Genomic DNA, 22,741 nt, shown 5'->3' on the forward strand with positions numbered 1-22,741 from the left:
AACATACTGGGGGTACATTTTAGAGCCCTGACTTCTTTCTGATGAAGGAACTCCTGCCCAGCTAGAGGTGATCCTAGCTTCAAATCATGAGAGCCTCTTATTCTTGGTGAAAGTAAAACCTGCAGGCATGACCTACAGCCATCATTCCCCAATTAGAGACAAACTAGTGAACTCAGCTTTCTAACTGCTCAGTCAGGCATTTTGGATACTTATGAGAAAAGCCTCTTGCTGAAGTCGGGAAAAAAGATTATTCTTGCTTGTCTAGACTCCTTTGGTGCACTGTAAGAAGACCTTGTCAACTTCCCATTGGTAGTAAAATCTCATGAAGGATACACTAAAGGCTCTAAGCAGTGGTCCCCAACCTTTCTGGGCTCAGACACCGGTTTCATGGAAGACAATTTTTCCATGAACAGCGGTTGGGGGGGCGGTGTTGGGGAATAGTTCAGGCGATAATGCCAGCGATGGGGAGCAATGTGGAGCGGCAGATGAAGCTTCGCTCGCTCACGCCCTGCTCACCTCCTGCTGTGAGGCCCAGTTCCTAACAGGCCACAGACCGGTACCAGTCCACGGCCTGGGGGTTGGGGACTCCTGCTATAAGAACAACAGACATACTTATTTTTAAGTAATAAACCCTAAAAAGCAGTACCATCTGGGAATGTTAAAAACACCAAACCTGGGAATTCCCTGGCAGCCCAGTGGTTAGGACTCAGCACTTTCACTGCTGGGGACCAGGTCTGACCCCTGGTCTGGGAACCAAGATCCCGCAAGCTGCGCAGCATGGCCAAAATAACACCAAACGTAGTGAGTAATTCATTCTGGAAGTCATGTTTAAAATTACCAAGGAAAAAATATATACTTAACAATAAATAGTGATAACGTCTGGGTGATAAGAATGTGGTGCATTTATCTTGTATTTTTTTGTCTGTATTTTCTAACTTTCTAAAATGTACATATACTGTTTTGTAATAATAAAAAGTTAATTTTAAAAAAGATGATGTGATCTTCAGAGAGAAAGCAGATATTTGGCTATGGAAAGAATTTTAATACATACAGATTATTATTATTATTGGTATGTTAGGGGCTGAAATGAAGAATCTTGTCAAAGGGTTGTGGCAGAAGAATTTTTAAGTTTGGATGATTAAAATCTGTCACTTGAACTTCTAATGGATATATGGTCAAGCACCTCTGATTTTTAAAAAATCAAGTTAGAAAAATAAATAAAAAATCAAGTTAGGTATATAATTCAGTCTTATTCTTTCAATCTTGATCTATCATAGACTTTGTATCTCATCTCTTTCCTTTAAGCAAGATCAAGCTTTCAAGCTTCTTCTTCTTTTTTTTTTTAGATGTTGGGGGTAGGAGTTTAGTTATTTATTTTTGCTGTGTTGGGTCTTCGTTTCTGTGCGAGGGCTTTCTCTAGTTGTGGCAAGCGAGGGCCACTCTTCATCGCGTTGCGCAGGCCTCTCACTATCGCGGCCTCTCTTGTTGCAGAGCACAGGCTCCAGAGACGCAGGCTCAGTAGTTGTGGCTCACGGGCCTAGTTGCTCCGCGGCATGTGGGATCCTCCCAGACCAGGGCTCGAACCTGTGTCCCCTGCATTAGCAGGCAGATTCTCAACCACTGTGCCACCAGGGAAGCCCGAAGCTTCTTCTTTCTGGATCTACTTGTTTAGTTTTGGTAGTCAGAAGGCCTAGGGAAGATTTTGTTTCCTCTCCTGTTTCAAAGATAACTCTCCGGTTACCTAGTGAGTTAATACCACAGGCTTAACTTCTAGTCATTGGAAACTGGGTTTATCTCTTTGTAATAATGAGAACAGGATTCAAAGTAAAGGGCCATTAGAGCCACTTGTTCTTGGTGAAAGGGCCATAGATCAAAATCAGGAGGATCTGAGCCCCAAATGAGATATCTCTGACGTAAGAATACCATAAAATTAAGTACAAAGGAAGAGGGGAAAGAGGTCTACTTGAACAGCACTGTGATTACATGGTGAACATGTACCAGGCCATTAGCTCTTCTTCAACATTTACACTTTGGGTTGGTCTAGCCTGTAGGAAAGTTTGTCTTTATCATTCTTCCACCTGTCCTTTCAGCACCTTTTTCCTTCCTCCTGGGACCCCCAGATACCTCTTTTGTGACCCATCCCCACAAGGCCTAGCTCTACCTGTCAAGATGTCACTTGTGGCAGATACTGTTAGTTAACCTGTCTATTCTTCGTCCTTCTTTTTATTTTCCAACAGAGCCCTGATTTTGTGCAGGCAGATGGTCAGGAGAGACTGGGTCCCCTGGAGGTGAACCATGATGGGTGAAAACCAATACAGTAGCTAGTCTTTTTACCCTTGATAATGATTGGTTTAGGTTTGGTACATGACACAATGCTTGCCTGCATGTATTACGTGGATTCCATTGCCATCTTCCCCAACATGCTAAGGATGGCAGAGGAGAAATATGGAAGTATTGGGACCATGATGGTGTCATTACGCCATTGAATTAATCAACCTATAACTGCCCTAACTTTGAACATTTTGTTGGGTTTTCTGTTACTTGCAGCTGAAACTATCTTATCTGATATTCCACCAAATCCCGTTACTTATTTTGTCAACTCTGATAATATTGTTTCAATTAATATGCAACCACTCCTTGAGTGACCTTTTAGGTACAGGAACATGCCTGGCGCAAGAATAAGAAAATATATTGAGACGTATTCAGAATTTTCTATTAAGGTAAATATCACCCTTGTTTTTTCAGACACCTTTGTAAACTGACAATTTCTTTGAAACTACCCTCTGAGGAGAGGCTTCTGAGCTCTTTGCAGCTGAGGAAATTAAAGTTGTATATAGGCCAAAATGACACAAGCAATTAGTGGCAAAGCTGCGGAAGCAGCTCAATTTTCTAATTCCAAATCCCTACATCACGGCACCCAATACCAGTAAAGTGGAAAATATGTGGCAATGGGGCAGGTCGAATGGGAGGTATTAAGAGGCCTACAACGTCCCGCGAAGCAATCCGATGGCTCTACTACCGCTTGAAGTCCGCTGTGGCTCCAAGCCTGATATGGATAGGTTGGGCTGCAGTCGCCGGTCACAATGCCCCTAGAATACACTGCGTTGGAGACGAGCAACCGGCCTGCGCCGACCTGAACTTTGTCCACCCAGAAGACACCCCTTTACATTCCATGGCCCCGCAGCCCAACCAAGACACAGCGGACTACTCAGGCTAAGACTAGGACCCGCATTCCTGGCCACTCAGGCATCTCACCTCGGCCGGACCAAAGTTTTGGACCCACAGGGTACTGCTGGCCGAACCCACATTTCAGTACCGATAATCTTCAGGTTCCGGATTCTCTCCGTCTACTTGCTTTCCTTCTTCCCTGAAACATTACGTGCCTCCGTGGTTTCCCTAACGCTCCACTTCACCAGGTCTGTGGGCACGAAGCTCACGGGGGAGACCCAGACAGCGGAACCGGAAATGCTTGGAAAAACTGAGGGAAAACTACATCTCCCAGAATGCCGGGTGAGCCGGGGGAGGGAGGTTCTCCGTTAAGGCGCCCGATTGGTCAACACTTAAAAGGACCTGCCCCCTCCTAGGTCACGCTAGCCAATCAGAGGCAGAGCTGCGCATGGGGGCCGGCCGCATCCGGCGGCTTTCCCGGCAGGTCCAGCGTAGGGGAGCATGGGAGCGTGGGAGGCTAACGGTGGCGGCGTCTCTCGGTCTCGAGTCTCGGCTGGGCGTCGCTTTCTGTTGCTGTAGCCTGGTTAGCGGGAGGCTTCCTGAGATCTTTAGTCTCGGAGCCGTAAGTGGGGCCCGGCCGGCCCGGGAGTCGGCCTTTACGAGGCTGGGCCGGGGAGAGGAGTCATAGGCTCAGGTCTTAAAGGGTGTGGGGATGCGAGGGGGTGCGTGGAGGAGCTTGGCAGCCGAATTGGCCCCTCCAAGTACTATTTTCTCCCTTCCAAGATCTGTTCCGAAGTCCCTGTGGCGACTTGAAAACACTACCACTCCTCAAGATGGCATCCACACTCTACAACCGGGGCCCAGGTGAGACCGGGTCCCTTCTCTCGGTCCAAGTTCCGGTCGCTCCTTTCTGGCCTCTGCCTGGCCTCTTTTGGAGGAGGGTGAGGCATGCCCATGATGCGAGGGGTCCTGATCCCCAGAGAGCCCTTTCACCAAGCTGTCTTTGTTCCTACCAGGCATATAGGAGAAATGGCTTATCAGAGCCTTCCTTTTAGAACCACCAATTGGGAGCAGGGCCCATTGGAGAAGGCTATTACAGGGTACCTCAAAGTGTCTTTCTGGAATGCTGCTCAAACTTAAAGATTTCTAAGCTTCATTCCACACCTGTTGAATAAACAGAAACAAACAGAAACCCCAGGTGATTCTTAATCACACCAGAGCTCTATTGATTTATACCTTTGGTAAACTTAGGGAAGGAGGAATAGGCCTGAATATGATGCTGCAGTGAGCTTAGCCATGAGTGTGACCAAGAAGAAGGAGAGGGACCAGCAAAGGGAAGGATGTTGGGAGAACACTGGACCTCCTGTCCTGTCATGATTCTTCCCGGGCTGCTCAGTCTTCTCCTTTCCCTTAGAGCATCCCTACGTAATGGTTTCCTTAATGGTTCCCTGAGAGTTGTTCCCTCATCTTTTCTCTTCTAATAGGCTCTTCTAGAACTTCTCCCAGTTTACCGTTTTGGTCCTTATACCACTATCTCCAGTGGTGCATTTTTACTCTCTCCTTCCTAATCCCCACCTCCAGACCTCAGAACCCATTCATACCCCCTCGGCAGCACTCAGGGACCTTTTACACCAAGCCCTTTTCTCCCTTGCCTCTGATGTTTCTAGCTCTTCTCAGCCTTCCCAGACTGAGTAAGGGGGTAGCTTTCCAGCTTCTTGTCCTGAGATGGGCTCTCGTGTTGTTTCAGGGGCCAGTGCTGTTTGAGGACCTGGCTGTATATTTTTCTCAAGAGGAGTGTGTGAGTCAGCACCCTGCCCAGAGGTCCCGCGGCAGAGACATGCCACAGGGGTGTTTGGAGGATATGGCCTTGATGGGTAACATAGTTGTTTTTCCTGCATTTTTGAACTTTGGTCATTTCTAGGATTAGGATTGCATATCTTATCCACATGTTGGTATGGGGGAGTGGGACCTATCCCTGAGTGATTTATGTGGACATGACAAGAACTTGCATGAGAGTGCAATTTTCAAAGGGTGAGTTGATTCTTAAAAGGCAAAAATTGGCAAGTCCCTGACGGTCCAGTGGTTAGGGCTCGGTGCTTTCACTGCCAGGAGCCCCGGACAGGGAACTAAGATCCCATGCAAGCCATGCAGCAGGGCAAAAAAGATTTAGGGATTTCCCTGGTGATGCAGTGGTTAAGAATCCACCTGCCAAAGCAGGGGACATGGTTTCGAGCCCTGGTCTGGGAATATTCCACATGCCACAAAGCAACTAAGCCTGTGTGCCACAACTACTGAGCTTGTGCTCTAGAGCCCACGAGCCACAACTACTAAAGCCCGCATGCCTAGAGCCCGTGCTCCGCAATGAAGAGAAGCCACAACAATAAGCCCGCGCACCACAATGAAAAGCAGCCCCCACTCTTGCAACTAGAGAAAGCCCGTGCGCAGCAGCAAGGACCCAAAATATAAATAAATAAAAAAATTAAAAATTTTTTAAATTTGGAAATCGCTTTAATCTTAAGCAGATGGTATGCGTTTCTCATCTAAGAGGAACTATAATGTAGAAACATTAGTCATTTTATCCTAGTCAAGGATCCTTGACTAGGGTTAACTGTTTGAACTTTCCCAGAACTCACATTTTATATTATCTACTTCTGTCTTCATCGTGTTGTTTTCCTCTACCTTCTTGAACATGTGAAGCATATTTATAATAGCTCTTTAAACATTCTTTCTACTAGTTTTATCATCTGTGTCATTTCTGGGTCTGCTTTTGTTGATTGATTTTGCTCCTAGTCATGGGTCATATTTTTCTGCTTCTTTACATGCCTTGTAATTTTTGATTGGATGTTGGACATTGTGAGTTTTATGTTGTTGTATGCTGGCTGTTGCTGTATTTTCAAAACAATTTTTGACTTTGGGGTAAGGTGCTAATTTATCAGTAAGTTACTTGGGATCAATATTATCCTTTCAAGGCTTGCTTTTTGCTTTGTTAGGGTGTGTTCAGAGCAGTCTTTAATCTAGGGCTGATGTGGCCTGCTGCTAAGGCAGTGTCTTTCTAAGCATACTGCCTGATGCTCTGTGTGGTAGGGAGTCTTTCCATTTTGGCTGGTGGGAGCATGAACTATTATGTGAATTCTGGAGATTGCTCTTTCTATTCCTTTCTGGTGGTGCTTTCCCTGACCTGGGGTAGTTTCCTTAGATGTATTTACAGATTAATATGCAGCCAGAGTCTTAAGGGGACCCCATCTAGATGCCCAGAGGTCTCTGCCTGGGCATCTGCCTCTTCTCTGGTATTTTGCTGTCAAATTCTAGCAGCCTTGGCATTCCTGAACTCGGTCTCCTCGAATCAGCAAAACCACTGAAGACTGGATTTCCACACACTGCCCTGCAGCCCAGAAACCCTTTCCAGGCAGTGAGCTGGGGCAGTCATAGGGCTGTTGCTTTGGAAGGAAAGATCCCTTTTGGATTAATATATTGGCTTTATAAATTAAGACTATTTGGGGGCTTCCCTGGTGGCGCAGTGGTTGAGAGTCCGCCTGCCGATGCAGGGGATATGGGTTCGTGCCCCGGTTCGGGAAGATCCCACATGCCACGGAGCGGCTGCGCCCGTGAGCCATGGCCACTGAGCCTGCGCATCCAGAGCCTGTGCTCCGCAACGGGAGAGGCCACAACAGAGAGGCCTGCGTACTGCAAAAAAAAAAAAAAAAGAATATTTGGGAAAATATTAAAAACTAATGCTTTTGGGCAGGCCTGAGTTTTGTCAGCCATCCCACAGCTTCCTGGTCCTCTGTGTAACTAGTTTGTTCTTTCCCCAGTACTACTTGAGGGTGTTTATGTTTTGCTTTGTTTTGTTTTTATCAACAGGAGGAGAAGGCAAGATTGAGATTAATCAGAAACTAAGGCTAGAATCTATTGGACTTGAAGAGCTTGCCCTAGAAAAATACTCCATTGCTGTGCCCCTTGTCTATTACCCAGAAAAATCCTCTGAGCATGGAGTTGGAAACCTTGAAAGGAAAATGTCAGGTAGAACTCCTGCTTGCAAGAAAAGTTTCATAAGCCTTTTAGTTACCATTGAAAACCACACCCCTTTGATAGAACTATCTCAGTGTTTAGGAACCAGAGCACTTTCTGAAATTCTTGAATTTCCTGGGGAAGAAGCCAAACATTCATACAAGTGTCCTGAATGTGACCAAAGCTTCAGTGATAGCTCATACCTTGTTTTGCATCAGAAAACGCATTCAGGAGAGAAAAAGTATAAATGTGGTGACTGGGGGAAGATTTTCAATCACAGAGCCAACTTGAGAACACACCAGCGAATCCACACTGGCGAGAAACCGTTTAAGTGTGCCGAGTGCGGCGGCAGCTTCCGCCAGCACTCACATCTGTCTCGGCACATGAATATCCATGTAAAGGAGAAACCCTACACCTGTGGCATATGTGAAAGAGGTTTCATGTGGCTCCCAGGATTGGCACAGCATCAGAAAACCCACACTGCCAAAAAAGCCTGTGGTAAATATTTTGGTCAGAAAACAAATCTGGCTTTGCCTGAGAAAAGGCACGGGTCAGCCAGCCAGCAGCCATGGAGTCCGAGCAGGAAATGCTTTGGGCAGCCCTCGCACTTGGCCCTCCCCGAGTGGGGCCATGAGGACAACCCTGAACACTGCAGCGACTGTGGGGAAAATTTGCTTTCGTTCTCAAAATTCGAACCCTTAAAGCGTCCTGAGTGTTCACTGACCTTTCTTCGTATCTCTGAGCTTATCTCCCATCAAAGCATTCATAGAGGGGAAAAGCCCCATAAATGCAAACCCTGTGCAGAATGTTTTATTTTGGACTCAGAGCTTGCATGCCACCAGAACCACACAGGAGAACCTTTTAAATGTACCACGTGTGGGAAAAGTTTCAGGTTGAAAACACATCTCATTGTCCATCAGCAAACCCATGCGCAAAACACCACGTAAATATAGCAAGTTTTCATTAATGCTTGTGCTTCTCAGTATTTATACTGAAAACTGGGGCACAATTATCCTTTATGTGCCAGGTACTGTGCTAAGCATTTTACACACATTCCATGTAATATACCATTTAATTTTCACCACAATCTTGATTTAGGCACCGTGATTTCTGTTTTATAATCGAGGAAGTATAGGCAGTGTCACAGCTACTGAACAAAGCCAGAATTCTAACTCAGTAGCTCAGTTACTATGCAGATTCCATTTGTATGAGCCGGAGAAAGATATAGAACTTATTAAAAAAAAATTCAGTTTTCACTAAAATGAAGGTTATTGCTAGAGTTCTTTTAATTTTGTTTACATGATTTTTAAGTAAGTTTTAGAAGGCAAATTTATTTATTGTTTGCTAGTTCTGCAGATCTAGGATCTAGGAAAGTAAGTACCTTTATATTTTATACTTTTTTTTTTTGCTGTAACAATCAGAATGTAATGTTTCTATGAGATTATTGTTTTACATATGAATTTCTGGAGGGGTTTGGAAGCTTTTTTCCCTCCATGTGAAGTGTTCCCAAATGGGTTGGACTAGTTAGTGTCGAGGTGGCTGTTAGTATCCGTGAAGTTAGTATCCATTCTCAGATCTGATGCCACTGGCCTTTGTGATTCAAGTGTTTGGAAGGAATTTTAGCAATCTGACTACAGCCCTTTCTGGTGCCTGGACTTGAGCAATGGAAAGGTACTTGCTTCTCTCTAAGAGGATTTACCTCCAAGTCTCTACCTAAGCACATTACCTGCCTTGCTATGAATAACAGTAACCCATGTTTAGTGTGCATGCTCAATACTTCAGATATATTATTTAATTTAATCTTCAGAATAAATCTGACAGAAAAGGACTATCGTCGTTTCGTAGATGAGTAAGTAGAGCCCATGGAGGGTACAATCAGTACATTGCCCAAGACACAAAAGTAGCAACGTGCTGAAGCCAGCATTTAACCTCTGGTCTCTGCTGTCAGAGGCCATGTGTTCAGCGACACTGCATTATATGTTGGCATTTGCACCACATGTTAAAACTGCAGGCAGCTGGGGGACTGAGATCGGTGGGTGAGGATGGTTATCATGGAGGCTACCCTGTGCACGTGCTTCACTCCCTTAGTGCTTCATCCCAAGCCTGACTTACGTATATGGTTACAAAGCAACTGAAAGACTGTTCAGGACTTGAGGTTCAAACTCCATCCCTATAATCAGATTGCAAACTCTACAGAGTATAGTTTTAGTTTAGTTTAGGTTTTAGTTGAGTTTGGTTTAAGAAAAAAGTTTTTCTTCCTCATATCCAAAGAAAGATACATATAGAAAATTGTTAGAGCTTAATCAAAATACTTGAAAATATATAGGTCTTTAGATACTGCTGTTACATGTAAATACTGGAGCAAAATATTGTTAAATGGAATGGTTATTAATGTTAAAGAACCAGGGGATCTTGTAAATGTTACATTCATGTGGAATTTCTCTTTAAAACAAAATTGTATACCTATCAGCAAAGCAGCATTTAAAGGGGTTTTTGATTGGGATGTGAGAATGGTCTTATTCTATATAAATGGTATAAAAGTATGGCATTTACTAAAATGGGATTATCATTGGGAAACCTCAGGAGTAATAATAGACCTCTTTAGGACTAATTGGAGGAAAGTAGTACCTGGAAGGTAGGGTCTTTCTACTGAACAGCAGATTGAGAACTGAATGTACAAAAAGGTGCTGGCTACTGCTGTAAGTTCTTAACAGTGATTAGAGGCAGGAAGATTCTGTTGGTGAGGAAAAGGGAAACCAATAGCCCTAACCCAGCTCACCCACTCCTTTCCCCCTTTTCCTCCTTCTTCTTTTGCTTCTTGTTCGCAGATCCACAGTTGAGACCCTGTGCTCTGTATGTCAAGGTCACACTTGGCTCATTGTTTCCGATGTCTCCACTCTTAGGATACAGGACACCAGTCTGCCGGGCCTTTGGGGTCTCAAATAAAAAAGCGAGGTCTCCTATAGGTTCTTCTTCAGCAAGTCTCTCTGTCTGAGGTGTTTAGAATTGTGTAGAAAGATGGTCTCCAGTTAGGTTTCTTATCAGCCAGCTCTGGGATATAAAGACCTTTGCTAAATATCATAAAGTACGGCCTCCCTGCTTTCCTGCTTCTGCCTTCCGTGGGAGCAGCTGGCACAGTGTACCATTGGCACATAGTAGGGGCTCCCATATTTCAGTTAACTGAAGAGTTGTAGGGTCGGGGATGAAATTGGGAAAGAGGTCCCTAGTAGCAGAGTTGCTGCAGAAAGAAGTAGAGAAGACTATTTTAGAAGGCATTTGGACAGAGTGGTGCTGACCTGAAACATGGAAGCTGTCATCCTTTCCTTTGCTCCTAAGAAAGTACAGGGGAAGGTGAAAATTCATACCATAAATGACGTTCTGCACTCAGCATGGGAAGTTACCTTTCCAGATGAGGTTTTCTTCACAATTAACTTCAGTTTTTACATTTTTATTTTCTAGATTTTGGAAGATTATGCCAAACCTCCATAAGAGATTAGAAAAATATCTTTTACAAAGACATTAATATATACATGAGTATAATTAAAATGCCTTTTTGGTGTAATATTGTTAATGATTGTTATGCGGAGGAAAAAAAATCCCTGAGTGTCAGCTACTGTGAAAGAGGCATCTTTTCAGTTGTTGCTTTATTGTGCACTTGCACCTGTAATTCGAGCTGCTCTGAGCCCAAGGAGTTGAAGGAAGCGGTCAGTATTCATCAGTGAGACCCATGCTGGTTTTATGCAGATGGATTTTTCACCTTCTATTTACAGTGTTAACTGACAGATTCCACAGATGGTCATTAATTCAGAGACATCATTAGCCTACCATGTTACTTTCAATGATTACTTGGATGAAAGTTAATATAGGGATGAAAAACTAAATGGAGGAGTTTATTGCTAGGAACAGTTGGTTCACAACATTTTGCAGCATGGATGTTGACACAGGCAGAGTGAAAAGTTTGTACTGAAGAATTCAATTGTTGAACAAATTTCTTTGGTTTTGTTGTTGATGCAGTGATGAAAATGTGTATTAAAGTCCTTAATGTGATTGCTGGACTATCAGGTTCTCTAACATACATCATTGATGAAACAGCATTATTCCAATAGCATGCAGATGTTAACAGTTTACATTTTGTAATTAAAGAAACTGTGGAATTTAATTGTTATTCTTGAAGGAGTTGAACTCAAAATAGTTTTGTTTACAGCGTTGTTGCAGTAGGTAATAGTCTATTCACATCTCTGCATTTAACATAGAAAATGACTAACCCAGTAATTCAGGGAGTTAAAACTAAAAATAAGTGACATTTCACAGCAAATGCTGTTCTGAGTCTTTGACTCCTGTGATTCCATATAATTAAGTGGCATTGTTCTGATGACTGAAGCATGTCATACAATCTGATACTGCAGATTTTGCTCAAAGTAATCTGCCAATTTACTGCATATGTGTACTAAGCAGGTTATAGTTTATCTGAATAAAGAGTCTATTTGAAAGTTCATTAAACTTGTTAAGCCTATAGGATTTCCGTTGGAAAGTGTTTTTGCTTGGACATCTGTTTAAAAAGTAACTAAATAATCTTCATTAGAAGTGTTTATATTCATCTGTTTTAGTTTTGTAGCTAGAGCTATTGATCTGATATCAGGATGACCATTATCCATCTTTTCACGGCCTGACTACAGGTGTTTTGTCTTATTTTTTGACAGCCTTCCTTGTATTAACAATCTAGGGAGTGTGGGGATATGATATAAATATAGTTATATAAACCTGAGAATATGCTGCAATCTCTAGTTCCTTTGGATACCTTAGAAGTAATATGTTTGTTGGAGGCACTTGTGCTGTTTGTTTAATGTTTGGATTTTACAGTTTTTGGTGTATTCTCATCAGTCTTAGCTCTAGAGTTCAAGCTCTCACTGGGCAGTGATTACTGTCTGATGTGCAATTTGGCATCTAATAAATGTTTTTTTATGATGATGACAATGAAGTGAACTTTAAATTTTTTTTTTTTTTACACTTTAGTAGTTTGAGATACCAATGAGATGTGACATTGTGTGGCCGGATTGTGGCTTGGAAGGGGTTAATGAGTGACTTCGGCCATTTAATAATGGAGGTAAAATCTTTTGCTCGCCGGAAGTCAGAAGAAAACTCCAGCACAGCTCCCGGGAGACGGCATTAGACGTCATCTTCCCTTCCAGTCTTTGCTCCACGACGGCTATACCTCCGGCCACGCAGGCCACCAAAGCCCTGCGTGGGCCGCCGTCTGGAGCGGGGGTTGGAGCTGAGGACTCGTGGAGTAAGGCTCCCAGAAGGCTTTGCGAGGCCTGGGAGACCTTGCGGCGCTCGGCCACCAACAGCGCAGGCCGGCGGAAACACCAACGAGACGAGACGCGCTAGAGCGGCCCACAAGGCTGGGAATCGAAAGTCCTACGCCTACTTCCATCGCCCTATTCCGGCTGTAGAGCTGCGCGTTCCTGTGGAGGCCGTGTTGCTCGGCCAGGCTCCCGGCCCACCTCCGCCACCCAACGAGAGGCGGCCTCTGCAGAACCCGAGCGGAGCGGGTGAGAGCATCTGCGGAGCGGCTCCTCTGGTCTCTCCCTCCGCACCAGCGGGAAGGTTACGTGGGTGGGCCATCCCGAATCTCGCACTGGTGACGGGAAAAGGAGCCCGGCGCTACCTCCTGGGCCCTAACCCTACTTTGGCAACGCGAAGCTGTGGGCTCGCCCTGTTTGTCTCTTAACTTGAAAGGGACGCTTTGAGCTTCTCACTTGTCTTGGATAGAGTGTCTTCTGCCAACTAAAGAGTGGCGCTGCTTGTCCAGTTCTGCAAGGCTTGAGTCGTTAGCCATTGCAGTCACTGACCTTCAACACGACCCGAAAGGAATTCAGGGCGAAGGTCAGGAATGAGGCACTCTGTGCTCAGGGAAAACTGGCAGAGCAGGCCTTCAGAGAGTGAGATATTTTAAGGAGAAAATTTTATGAACCCAGATTCTTGCATCGTCCCATACTTGGAAAAGCACTAAAAGCATTACTGAGATATCTTCCTTGTGAATAGCAGTAACCTTCTACCTAGGGGCGTGCTGCATACCTCTTCGTCAAAATCACATATATCCCTCATCTAATTTCTTCAGAACAGTTTCTCAGAGCTATCTGAGAGGCTGTCTCCCTAGCTGTAGTCCTCAGTAAGACAATGAATAAACTTGACTGACAACTTTTAAGTTGTGTGTTGTTTTAAAAGTCGACACTTCTCTCTGGAACCAGCGCCAGTCTCCTCACCTGATTTCTGTGTACTCCACAGCCAAATTCTAACATGCTTTTGGTCAGAGTGTATCTTGGGATCACCTGAATCCATAGTCCCCACTCCCCCTTTCCCGCCCCAACTCCCAAGCGAGCTTAGCCACTTCAATGACCATGACTACAAGTACCTCACTTTATGTCTAGCCCCAATTTTTCTTCTCTCCTGCACTCTAGATGCCTGTATTCAGGTGCAAAAGAGAGATCTTTTTTTTTTTTTTTGCGGTACGCGGGCCTCTCACTGTTGTGGTCTCTCCTGTTGCGGAGCACAGGCTCCGGACGCGCAGGCTCAGCGGCCATGGCTCACGGGCCCAGCTGTTCCGCGGCATGTGGGATCTTCCCGGACCGGGGCACGAACCCGTGTCCCCTGCATCGGCAGGCGGACTCTCAACCACTGCGCCAACAGGGAAGCCCCAAGAGATCTTCCTTTGGTGTCTCTGAGTCATGAAAACACATGCCCAATGGAGTATTACTCAGCCATAAAAAAGAACGAAATAATGCCATTTGCAGCAACATGGATGGATCTAGAGATTATCGTATTAAGTGAAGTAAGACAGAGAAAGACAAATATATGATATCACTCATATGTGGACTCTAATTTTAAAAAATGATACAATTGAACTTATTTACAAAACAGAAACAGACTCACAGGTATCAAAAACAAACTTACGGTTACCAAAGGGGAAACGTGGGGAGAGGGTAGGGATAAATCAGGAGCTTGGGATTAACATACACACACTCCTATATATAAGATAGATAACCAACAAGGACCTGTGTGTATAGCACAGGGAACTCTATTCAGTATTCTGTGATAACCTATATGAGAAAATAATCTAAAAAAGAATGAAAAATGTATAACTGAATCACTTCGCTGTAACCTGAAACTAACAAAATGTTGTAAATCAACTATACTCCAAAAAAATTCAAACAAACAAGCAAACAAACAAAAAACAAACACATGCCCAAAACCGAACTCATGCCTTTAGTCTTTTTAAAAAAAAAAATTTATTTTTGGCTGTGTTGGGTCTTGCTGTGTGCGGGCTTTCTCTAGTTGAAGTGAGTAGGGGCTTTTTTTTTTTTTTTTTTTTTGCTGTATGTGGGCCTCTCACTGTTGTGGCCTCTCCCGTTGCAGAGCACAGGATCTAGACGCACAGACTCAGCGGCTCACAGGCCCAGCCGCTCCGCAGCATGTGGGATCCTCCCGGACTGGGGCACCAACCCGCGTCCCCTGCATCGGCAGGCGGACTCTCAACCACTGCGCCACCAGGGAAGCCCCAGTAGGGGCTACTTTTTGTTGCAGTGCGCGGGCTTCTCATTGTGGTGGTTTCTTTTGTAGTGGAGCACGGGCTCTAGGCACGCATACTTCATGTTGTGGCATGCAGGCTCAGTAGTTGTGGCTCGCAGGCTCTAGAGCACAGGCTCAGTAGTTGTGGCTCACAGGCTTAGTTGCTCTGCGGCATGTGGGATCTTCCCGGACCAGGACTCAAACCCACGTCCCCTGCATTGGCAGGTGGATTCTTAACCACTGTGCCACCAGGGAAGTCCCATGCCTTTAGTCCTTCATCTGTCTGCCTCCAGTATGTGGCACCACATCCACACAATTGCTCATGCTACTAACACACACTCCCTCCTCTACTCCTCAAACTTTCAATCATCAAGTCCTGTGGATTCTACCTCAAAAATATCTCTCAAAGCTGACTTCTCTCTGTCTCCACCCTTACCCAACAGCACTGCCCCGGGTTGACAGCAAGGCAGGGACAGGGTTTTGACGTTGTGGGGATTACCATAGCCAGACGCTGCAGACTGGGACAAGCTTGGAGACAACAGACACTCAGGAGGCTGTTGCAATAAAGCGAGTGAGAGATGAGGGCCCTCACTAGGGGTCACGGGAATGAGGAAGATGGCGGGGCTTTGAGACAGATTGAGGAGGAAAAGGTGACTCTTTGATGGGGTGAGAAAGCAGGGAGTCAAAGATGACTTGGAAGTTTCCGGTTTGGGTGACTTGATGGTTGGTAGCTTTGTGGAGAGATTGCTTGCTTCTCTCATGAGTTTACAGTTTTCCTAAACTTTCTAGGGAGACGTGTACATCACAAGTGAGGGTGACAGTGCAGCTGTGTTCAGTGTGATGGAGAAGAGGTATGTTATGCTGTGAGAGGGGTCGCACCTGGCCAGAAAGAAGAGCTGGACTTCATTGGTTGGAGGCTTCTGGAAAGGGCACAGGGTCCTAACAGAGAACATAACAAGGGCCTCAGGTAATGTGTCACCTGACCCCACACATAGTAGGCTTTTCCTACTCACCTGGTACTGTTTCCAGGGAAAAACATAAATTGGAGAACCCAGATGCCCAACCACACCCCACAGAGAGACAGGGTGTGACATTCCCAGATTCAGTTCAGTCACAGCTGGTATGAAGCTATCCCCTGAGCCATAAGATGCTTGCACACTTGGGTGCCCTGCAACTCCCCATCCCCCAGAACTGGAGAGCCCCCTGATAAAAGATACCACCTGGGGGTGGGAATCGAACCTGCAAGCCCACCATCCTGGTCCTGAAACACTGCTGTCAATGCATTAGGCCCCTCTGCCAGGAAGGGTGGCTGCGCCAGAGAGGCTCTTAACCACCTCTGGAGAGTGTGCCATCAGTGGTTAAAGCAAGAGATGCCCACCAAGGAGCAGATCCTGGAGCTGCTGGAACTGGAGCTCTCCGGCCCATCCTGTCTGAGGGATCCACACTGGGTTCAGTGTCACACCCAGAGGGTGACAAGAGACAGCAACCTGATGGGGGATTTGCAGAGAGAGCCCAGGAACCAGGATGCTGGGTGAGAAGGGCCAGAGGAGACTCAGAGAGTGAATACAGGATGGGTGATAAGCTCCTCTCCTTGGGAAAAAGTAGACAGGGGGATACCCTGAGCATATGTTACACCCCTGCTTCCTCTTCCCCCAGGGATCCTGTTTCCAAGGCCTCCAACAAGAGTCCACACCATTGAGCTGAGGGTCACCTTTATTTTGGCCAAAGAAAAGACCCAAACTTTCAAGGTTTCATGGGCAGCTCGGAGTAGAACTGAAAAGAAAACTAGAGAGCATTTTGTCTAAAACCTCATTTTACTGATAAGGAAACTGAGGTGCAGGCATCATAGAGCTCAGTAATTGGCTGCCTGCAGCACTGAAAATGGAACCTGGCTCTTCAGTGCCTTTTCCCCATCCCAGGCCTTTTCCCACCATCTCAGGCTGTCTCCTGGTCAGGTTCAAGTGCAGCGGCACGTGTGTGATCAGCTAACTCCTTGTGAAGAAGTAACTTCTGCCTCTCTCAAAAAGACATGGGTCTGGTTGTACAACTTTGTGACTATAATAAAAAAAACTGAACTTTGTACATTAAAAAGATGAATTTTATGGTATATGAATTATATCTCAATTTTAAAAATTACCTTTGGCGGGCTTCCCTGGTGGTGCAGTGGTTGGGAGTCCGCCTGCCGATGCAGAGGACACGGGTTCGTGCCCCAGTCCGGGAGGATCCCACATGCCGCAGAGCGACTGGGCCCGTGAGCCATGGCCGCTGGGCCTGCGCATCCGGAGCCTGTGCTCTGCAGCGGGAGAGGCCACAACAGTGAGAGGCCCACGTACCGCAAAAAAAAAAAAAAATTACCTTTGAAGTAAAAAAAAAGTTGAAATGTATTTTAAAGCTGCAATAAAATATTTAAATGTAATATACAAAATAACACATCAGAGACATGAAATAATTTATGCTACCAGCATGACTTCTTTTGGGGCAGACCTGAGAGTAAAGCTGCTTTTGCCTTTTCCATGCAAAGATATCTTGTAAGATGAACTGTTAGATCCATTAGCATTTTTCAACCTTATCTGTGTGCGTTAGAAGTTTCTCAATAGTGTGCAACCAAAATAAAAATCAAATAAACTGCATGTTAATATAGGAATGCAGTTCCCAAAAAGATATTTAAAAATACTGAAAAGATATGTGTCCTGGTTTAGGCACGATTTCCTTCCATAGAACCCACCTGTTGCAAAGGGAAAAGAGTGTCTCATAGTTTCTAATAACTGAGCGTGGGAGAGTTTTCACTGGGGTTTGGGGAAAAGCTATGGACTAAGCAGGAAATCCAGATGAAAAGAGGAGCCGGTGCATGTCTCTGGTGGGGAGGCGTGCTTCCTGCTCAGCTCCTCCACCCACCCCTTACTCTTTAGAAGCAAACTTCTCCATCAGAACTTTCTCCTTAGCTCCAGTTTCTCCCTCCTGAGGGCATGTATCTGACTTCTGGTCTGATCCTTGACCTCCGATTCTCAAAATCCTTGATCAGAGAGGACTCTTACCATCCTCTTCCAGAACAGAGCCTGTTTTCCAGGAAATCATCCTGCTCAGTGCAGCATATGCCTCAGAAGTGGACATACAGGGGCATGCGCTCTGGAGGTGTCTGGGTCCCTGATGTGCTCTGAAAACATACCTCACTGGTGGGCTTCTTCCCTGCATTCAAAGGAGTTCAGATGGATTGGTGTTTATGAAGCCTTCATTCGGGGCGTTCTAGAGGCCATAACATGATCCCCCTCATCCCTGCACAGGCCCATCCAAGGTATTCACAGAAACAACCAGGGCTCCAGGGGCAAAAAGTCTGCATGGCCGGAAGTCCAGCTTCCTAGAACTTAAAACAACTAGGATGCTCCCAAATGAAATGTTGCAGCTTGTGAAGTGGCGAGTTCCCCTGTCTACAAGAATTTCTAACAAGAGCCTGGATGACAGCTTATCAGGGTGTGGTAGGAGGATCTATGTAACAGGCAGTGTGGACAATCTTGCTTTTTCCTCCAGCAATAGGCTGTGATTTTGAAGAGGTTTGTAAAGAGGAGTGTGGGGCAGTTGATCACCTCCCAGTTTTGCTGTGGGCCAGCTTTGCCAGGGGCAGCCTTGCCCACTGGTCCACACTTCCAGTGGTGGCTGGACCAGACCCATGAGAGCCACCCAGAACGGGGACCAGACCTCTTGAGGGGCGAAGTATTTATGCCCATGGAGCCTTTGCCTTAGAGTGCTGGGGCATTCACCACAATGGAGGCAAACAACTCGGATCCTCTCATTTAAACCTTATAAAGTTAAAGAAACAGGTTTGAAAGGGGAACTAGAGCCAGGACTGAAGCTAGGTCTGTCCAAAGCCAAAGTTCATGCACACCAGGTGCTATGGTCTGAACGTCTGTGCATCCCCCTAATTCCTATGTTAAAATCCTAACCCCCAGTGTGATGGTATTAGGAGGTAGGTCATGAGGATGGAGCCCTCACGAATGGGATTAGTGCCCTTATAAAAGACACCCCAAAGAGTTCCCTCAGCTTTTCCACCATGTAAGGACACAGCAAGAAGACAGCCCATCTATGAACCAAGAAGAGGGCTCTCACTAGAATTCAACCTGACCGTGCTGGTGCCTTGATCTCAGACTTCCAGCCTCCAGAACTGTGAGAAATAAATATGTATTGTTTGTAAGCCACCCAGCCTGTGGGATTTTGTTACAGCAGCCCAAACAGACTAAAACACTTGGCTATGCTGAACTATGTCCCGACGCTCCTTTATTAAAGTTTTCCAAAAGGTAAAATAAATGCCTTAAAACTCTTCCTCTGGACACTGTCTTTAGCCTGCACACCCCCATTCCACATGAACCATCTACCTCTCTGCAGCGTCACTTCCTAAGACTGTGCCACTTGCAGAATTTTGTGACTCTGGCCTTCCCTTTCACTGCTGAAAACACTGCTCTTGTCCTCCCAAGACCTCGGTGCAGTTGTCCCCTCCTGACACTCGGACACATCCATGGCCCCACATCTCCCAGGGGGACCCAGGTGAGCCCTAACTTGTAACCTTCATCTTTGGCTGTTCCACCCTCCTTAAAGCTGCTCCCATCTGGGATGGCCTCCCTCTGCCACCTTTGTCTCCCTCCTGGCCCCTAACCCTCTGCTCCAGCTCCTAGGACAAGCCCTTCCCTGGACCTCTGCCCCGATTCCTGCTTGCAGCTGCTCCAGGAACACTAATGTGCGGTGCCACTCTCACAAGACTCGGGGCCTTCTGGCAAATTTTTCATTGGGGTTTTTGAAAATATGTATTTGCAAAAAGTAAGGAGCACATTATTCATGATGGCCACAAGGTGGAAATGACCCCAGTGTCCATTGACAGATAAGTGGTTAAAATGCAGTCTATCCATGGGAATTCCCTGAGAGTCTAGTGGTTAGGAATTAGTACTTTCACTGCTGGGACCCAGGTTTGATCCCTTGTCTGGGAACTAAGATCCCACAAGCCACGTGGCACAGCCAAAATAAACAAACAGATAGATAGATAGATTTTTAATAAATAAATAAAATGTGATCTATCCATACAACGGTGTACTATTAAGCCATAAAAAGAAAAGAAATTCTAAAGAACCTCAGGAACATTGTGCTAAGTGAAATAATCCAGTCACAAAATGACAAATACTGTATGATTCCACTTATACGAGGTATGTGGAGTAGGCAACTTCGCAGAGACAGAAAGTAGAATGGGGGATGCCAGGTGCAAGAAGAAGGGGAACGGGGAGTTAGTGTTTAATGGGGACAGAGTTTAAGTTTGGGAAGATGGAAAAGTTCTAGAGATGGATCATGGTGATGGCTGCACAGCATTGTGAAGGTACCTGATGCCACTGAATCGTACAATAAAAATGGTTAGAATGGTAAACTTTATGTTATGTATATTTCACCACGATAAAAAAACTTTTAAAACGTCAATGTTAAAAAGAAAAGTAAGGAGCAGCATGAAGGGGCATTGAAGAAAGGGCGGGTGCCTCTGCTTTGGGGTGCCTCCCTCTAGGACATCAACTTTTCATAAACAGACTTTTGGAGAAATTCTTCTCCCCTTCCAGGACATTCTCTACCGCGACCCCAGTGTGAGCAAGTGCTAAATCCAGGAAAATAGGACCTCTCCACCCTCGAACACCTGTGGCCTCTCTGCTCATTCCAGGCACAAGTATTTGGATCTGAAAAGCTGAGAAGGAGATTTCAAGATGCTGTTTTACTTGACACATAATTCATTTTCTTTTTATGTAACACTTTACAGAAAATACTTTCACACACGTGTGTTCACTTCACCAATCATGTGAGGTAAGCAGAGTGGGTCTTCCCATTTCCAGTGGAGGAGACAGGCTTGAAGAATTTAAGTGACACATCCAGGTCAGGGGGCTGGGGGACAACAGAGCTGTGAGCAAAGCCATCCTTGGTCTTAGCCTGGTACCAAGTCCACTCTGGTTTGTTTATGGAGCTGCCTCAGACTTGACTAAGTCAGGTCAGGTAGGTAGACTAAGGTAGGTTCCTGGGGCTACCCTAGTTGGCTCTGCCCTTATCTGGTCCAGACGAATTTCTAGAGGCAGGAGTGACATTTTGCCTCACACGTCTGTTTCACTGGCAATTCAGGACTGTTACCGTATTAGTCAGTTTTGTATTTTGGCAGGTGACAGACAGTGCTTTAAAGAGTTATTGCAATTGTGCAAAAGTATTACATTACAACAGAATGGGAGAAAATATTTGCAAGTCATTTATCTGATAAGGATTTTAATCCAGAATATATAAAGAACTCTTCAACTCAACAATAAAAAGACAAAACCCCCAGTTTTAAAAGGGTAGAGGTTTTTGTTTTGTTTTGTTTTGTTTTGTGGTACGTGGGCCTCTAACTGTTGTGGCCTCTCCCATTGCGGAGCACAGGCTCCGGACACGCAGGCTCAGCGGTCATGGCTCACGGGCCCAGCCGCTCCGCAGCATGTGGGATCCTCCCGGACCGGGGCACGAACCCATGTCCCCTGCATCGGCAGGCAGACTCTCAACCACTGCGCCACCAGGGAAGCCCAAGGGTAGAGGTTTTGAATAGCTGTTTCTCTAAAGAAGATACACAAATGGCCAGTAAACACATGGAAAGATGCCAACATCATTAGCCAACAGGGAAGTGCAAATCAAAATCACAATGAGACACCACTTCATATCCACTAGCGTGGCTACGATCAGAAAGACAGATAATAGCAAGTGTTGACAAGGATGTGGAAAAATCCGAACCCTCATACACTGCTGGTGGGAATGGAAAATGGTGCAGACCCTGTGGAAAACAGTCTGGCGGTTCCTCAAATTCTTAAACATAGAGTTACCATAGGACACAGAAATTCCACTCCTAGGTATACAACCAAGAAAAATGAAAACATATGTTCACAGAAAAACTTGTACATGAATGTTCATAGCAGCATTATTCATAATAGCCAATCAGTGGAAACAACCCAAATGTCCATCAACTGATGAATGGATAGACAAAACATGGTCTGTTCACAGACTGAAATATTATTCGGCCACTAAAAGCATAAAGTACTGACATGTGCTACCACATGGAGGAACCTTGAAGACATTGTGCTGAGTGAAAGGAGGAAGGGGGCTCAAGGGGCCCCAGGGATGGGGAGTGAGGAGTGACTGCTAATGAGACAGGGTTTCTTTTTTTTTTTTTTTGGCTACACTGTACAGCTTGTGGGATCTTAGTTCCCTGACCAGGGATCGAACCCATGCCTCCTGCAGTGGAAGCCTGGAGTCCTAACCACTGGACTGCCAGAGAGGTCCTAAAGGTTTCTTTTTTTTTTTTTTTTTTTTTTTTTTTTTTTTTTTTTTGCGGTATGTGGGCCTCTCACGTTGCGGAGCACAGGCTCCGGACGCGCAGGCTCAGCGGCCATGACTCACAGGCCCAGCCGCTCCGCGGCATGTGGGATCTTCCCGGACCGGGGCACGATCCCGTGTCCCCTGCATCGGCAGGCGGACTCTCAACCACTGCGCCACCAGGGAAGCCCTAAAGGTTTCTTTTTAGGCTGTTGAAAATGTTCTAAAATTAGATTATGGTGGTATAACACTGTGAATCTACTTTAATTATTAAACTGTACACTTTAAATGGATACATTTTATATGTGAACTATATCTCAATAAAGTTGTAAAAAATAGCATTTTGGTTTTAGAAATATCTGGGGGAAATTTCAACTCTATCTATCAGATGGTATTTGGGAGTTGTTAATTTTGTTGGGAGCGATAACAGTATTATGGGATGGCTTTTACAAGTCCTTATCTGCTGTAGATGGAAAATGCTTTTCAGAGAAATCTGCGAGGTCCATATCCCTCACATATGCATGGAATCTTCCCCTCTCCCTGTCTCCTGGGGTAAGCCGGGGACCAAATAACCAAGGTAGGAATCATCCCACCCCCACATGGGTGAGTACAGGGCAAACTCAGAAAACATGGTGACACTTAACAGACCGCT

At 45.4% G+C, this 22,741-nt stretch overlaps 1 protein-coding gene across 1 annotated transcript; it reads left to right on the plus strand.

The window, feature by feature from the left end:
• The first annotated feature begins 461 nt into the window (after positions 1-461).
• ZNF597 (zinc finger protein 597) lies at positions 462-8,123 on the plus strand. Its single transcript, XM_065893218.1, has 3 exons — positions 462-524; positions 4,916-5,042; positions 7,030-8,123. The coding sequence occupies exons 1-3, from the start codon at positions 462-464 to the stop codon at positions 8,121-8,123; spliced, it is 1,284 nt and encodes a 427-aa protein (XP_065749290.1).
• Positions 8,124-22,741: the final 14,618 nt, after the last annotated feature.

This window comes from Phocoena phocoena, chromosome 15 (genome assembly GCF_963924675.1).
Source record: "Phocoena phocoena chromosome 15, mPhoPho1.1, whole genome shotgun sequence".
In the NCBI taxonomy this organism is placed as follows: Eukaryota; Metazoa; Chordata; class Mammalia; order Artiodactyla; family Phocoenidae; genus Phocoena; species Phocoena phocoena.

Bases quoted from the DNA above. Each gene is read 5' to 3' on its own strand.
- ZNF597 (XM_065893218.1), top strand. From the start codon at position 462: ATGGGGAGCAATGTGGAGCGGCAGATGAAGCTTCGCTCGCTCACGCCC. The intron at 525-4,915 runs GTGAGGCCCAGT...GTGTTGTTTCAG, and splicing joins CGCCCTGCTCACCTCCTGCT to GGGCCAGTGCTGTTTGAGGA. The intron at 5,043-7,029 runs GTAACATAGTTG...TTTTATCAACAG, and splicing joins GGAGGATATGGCCTTGATGG to GAGGAGAAGGCAAGATTGAG.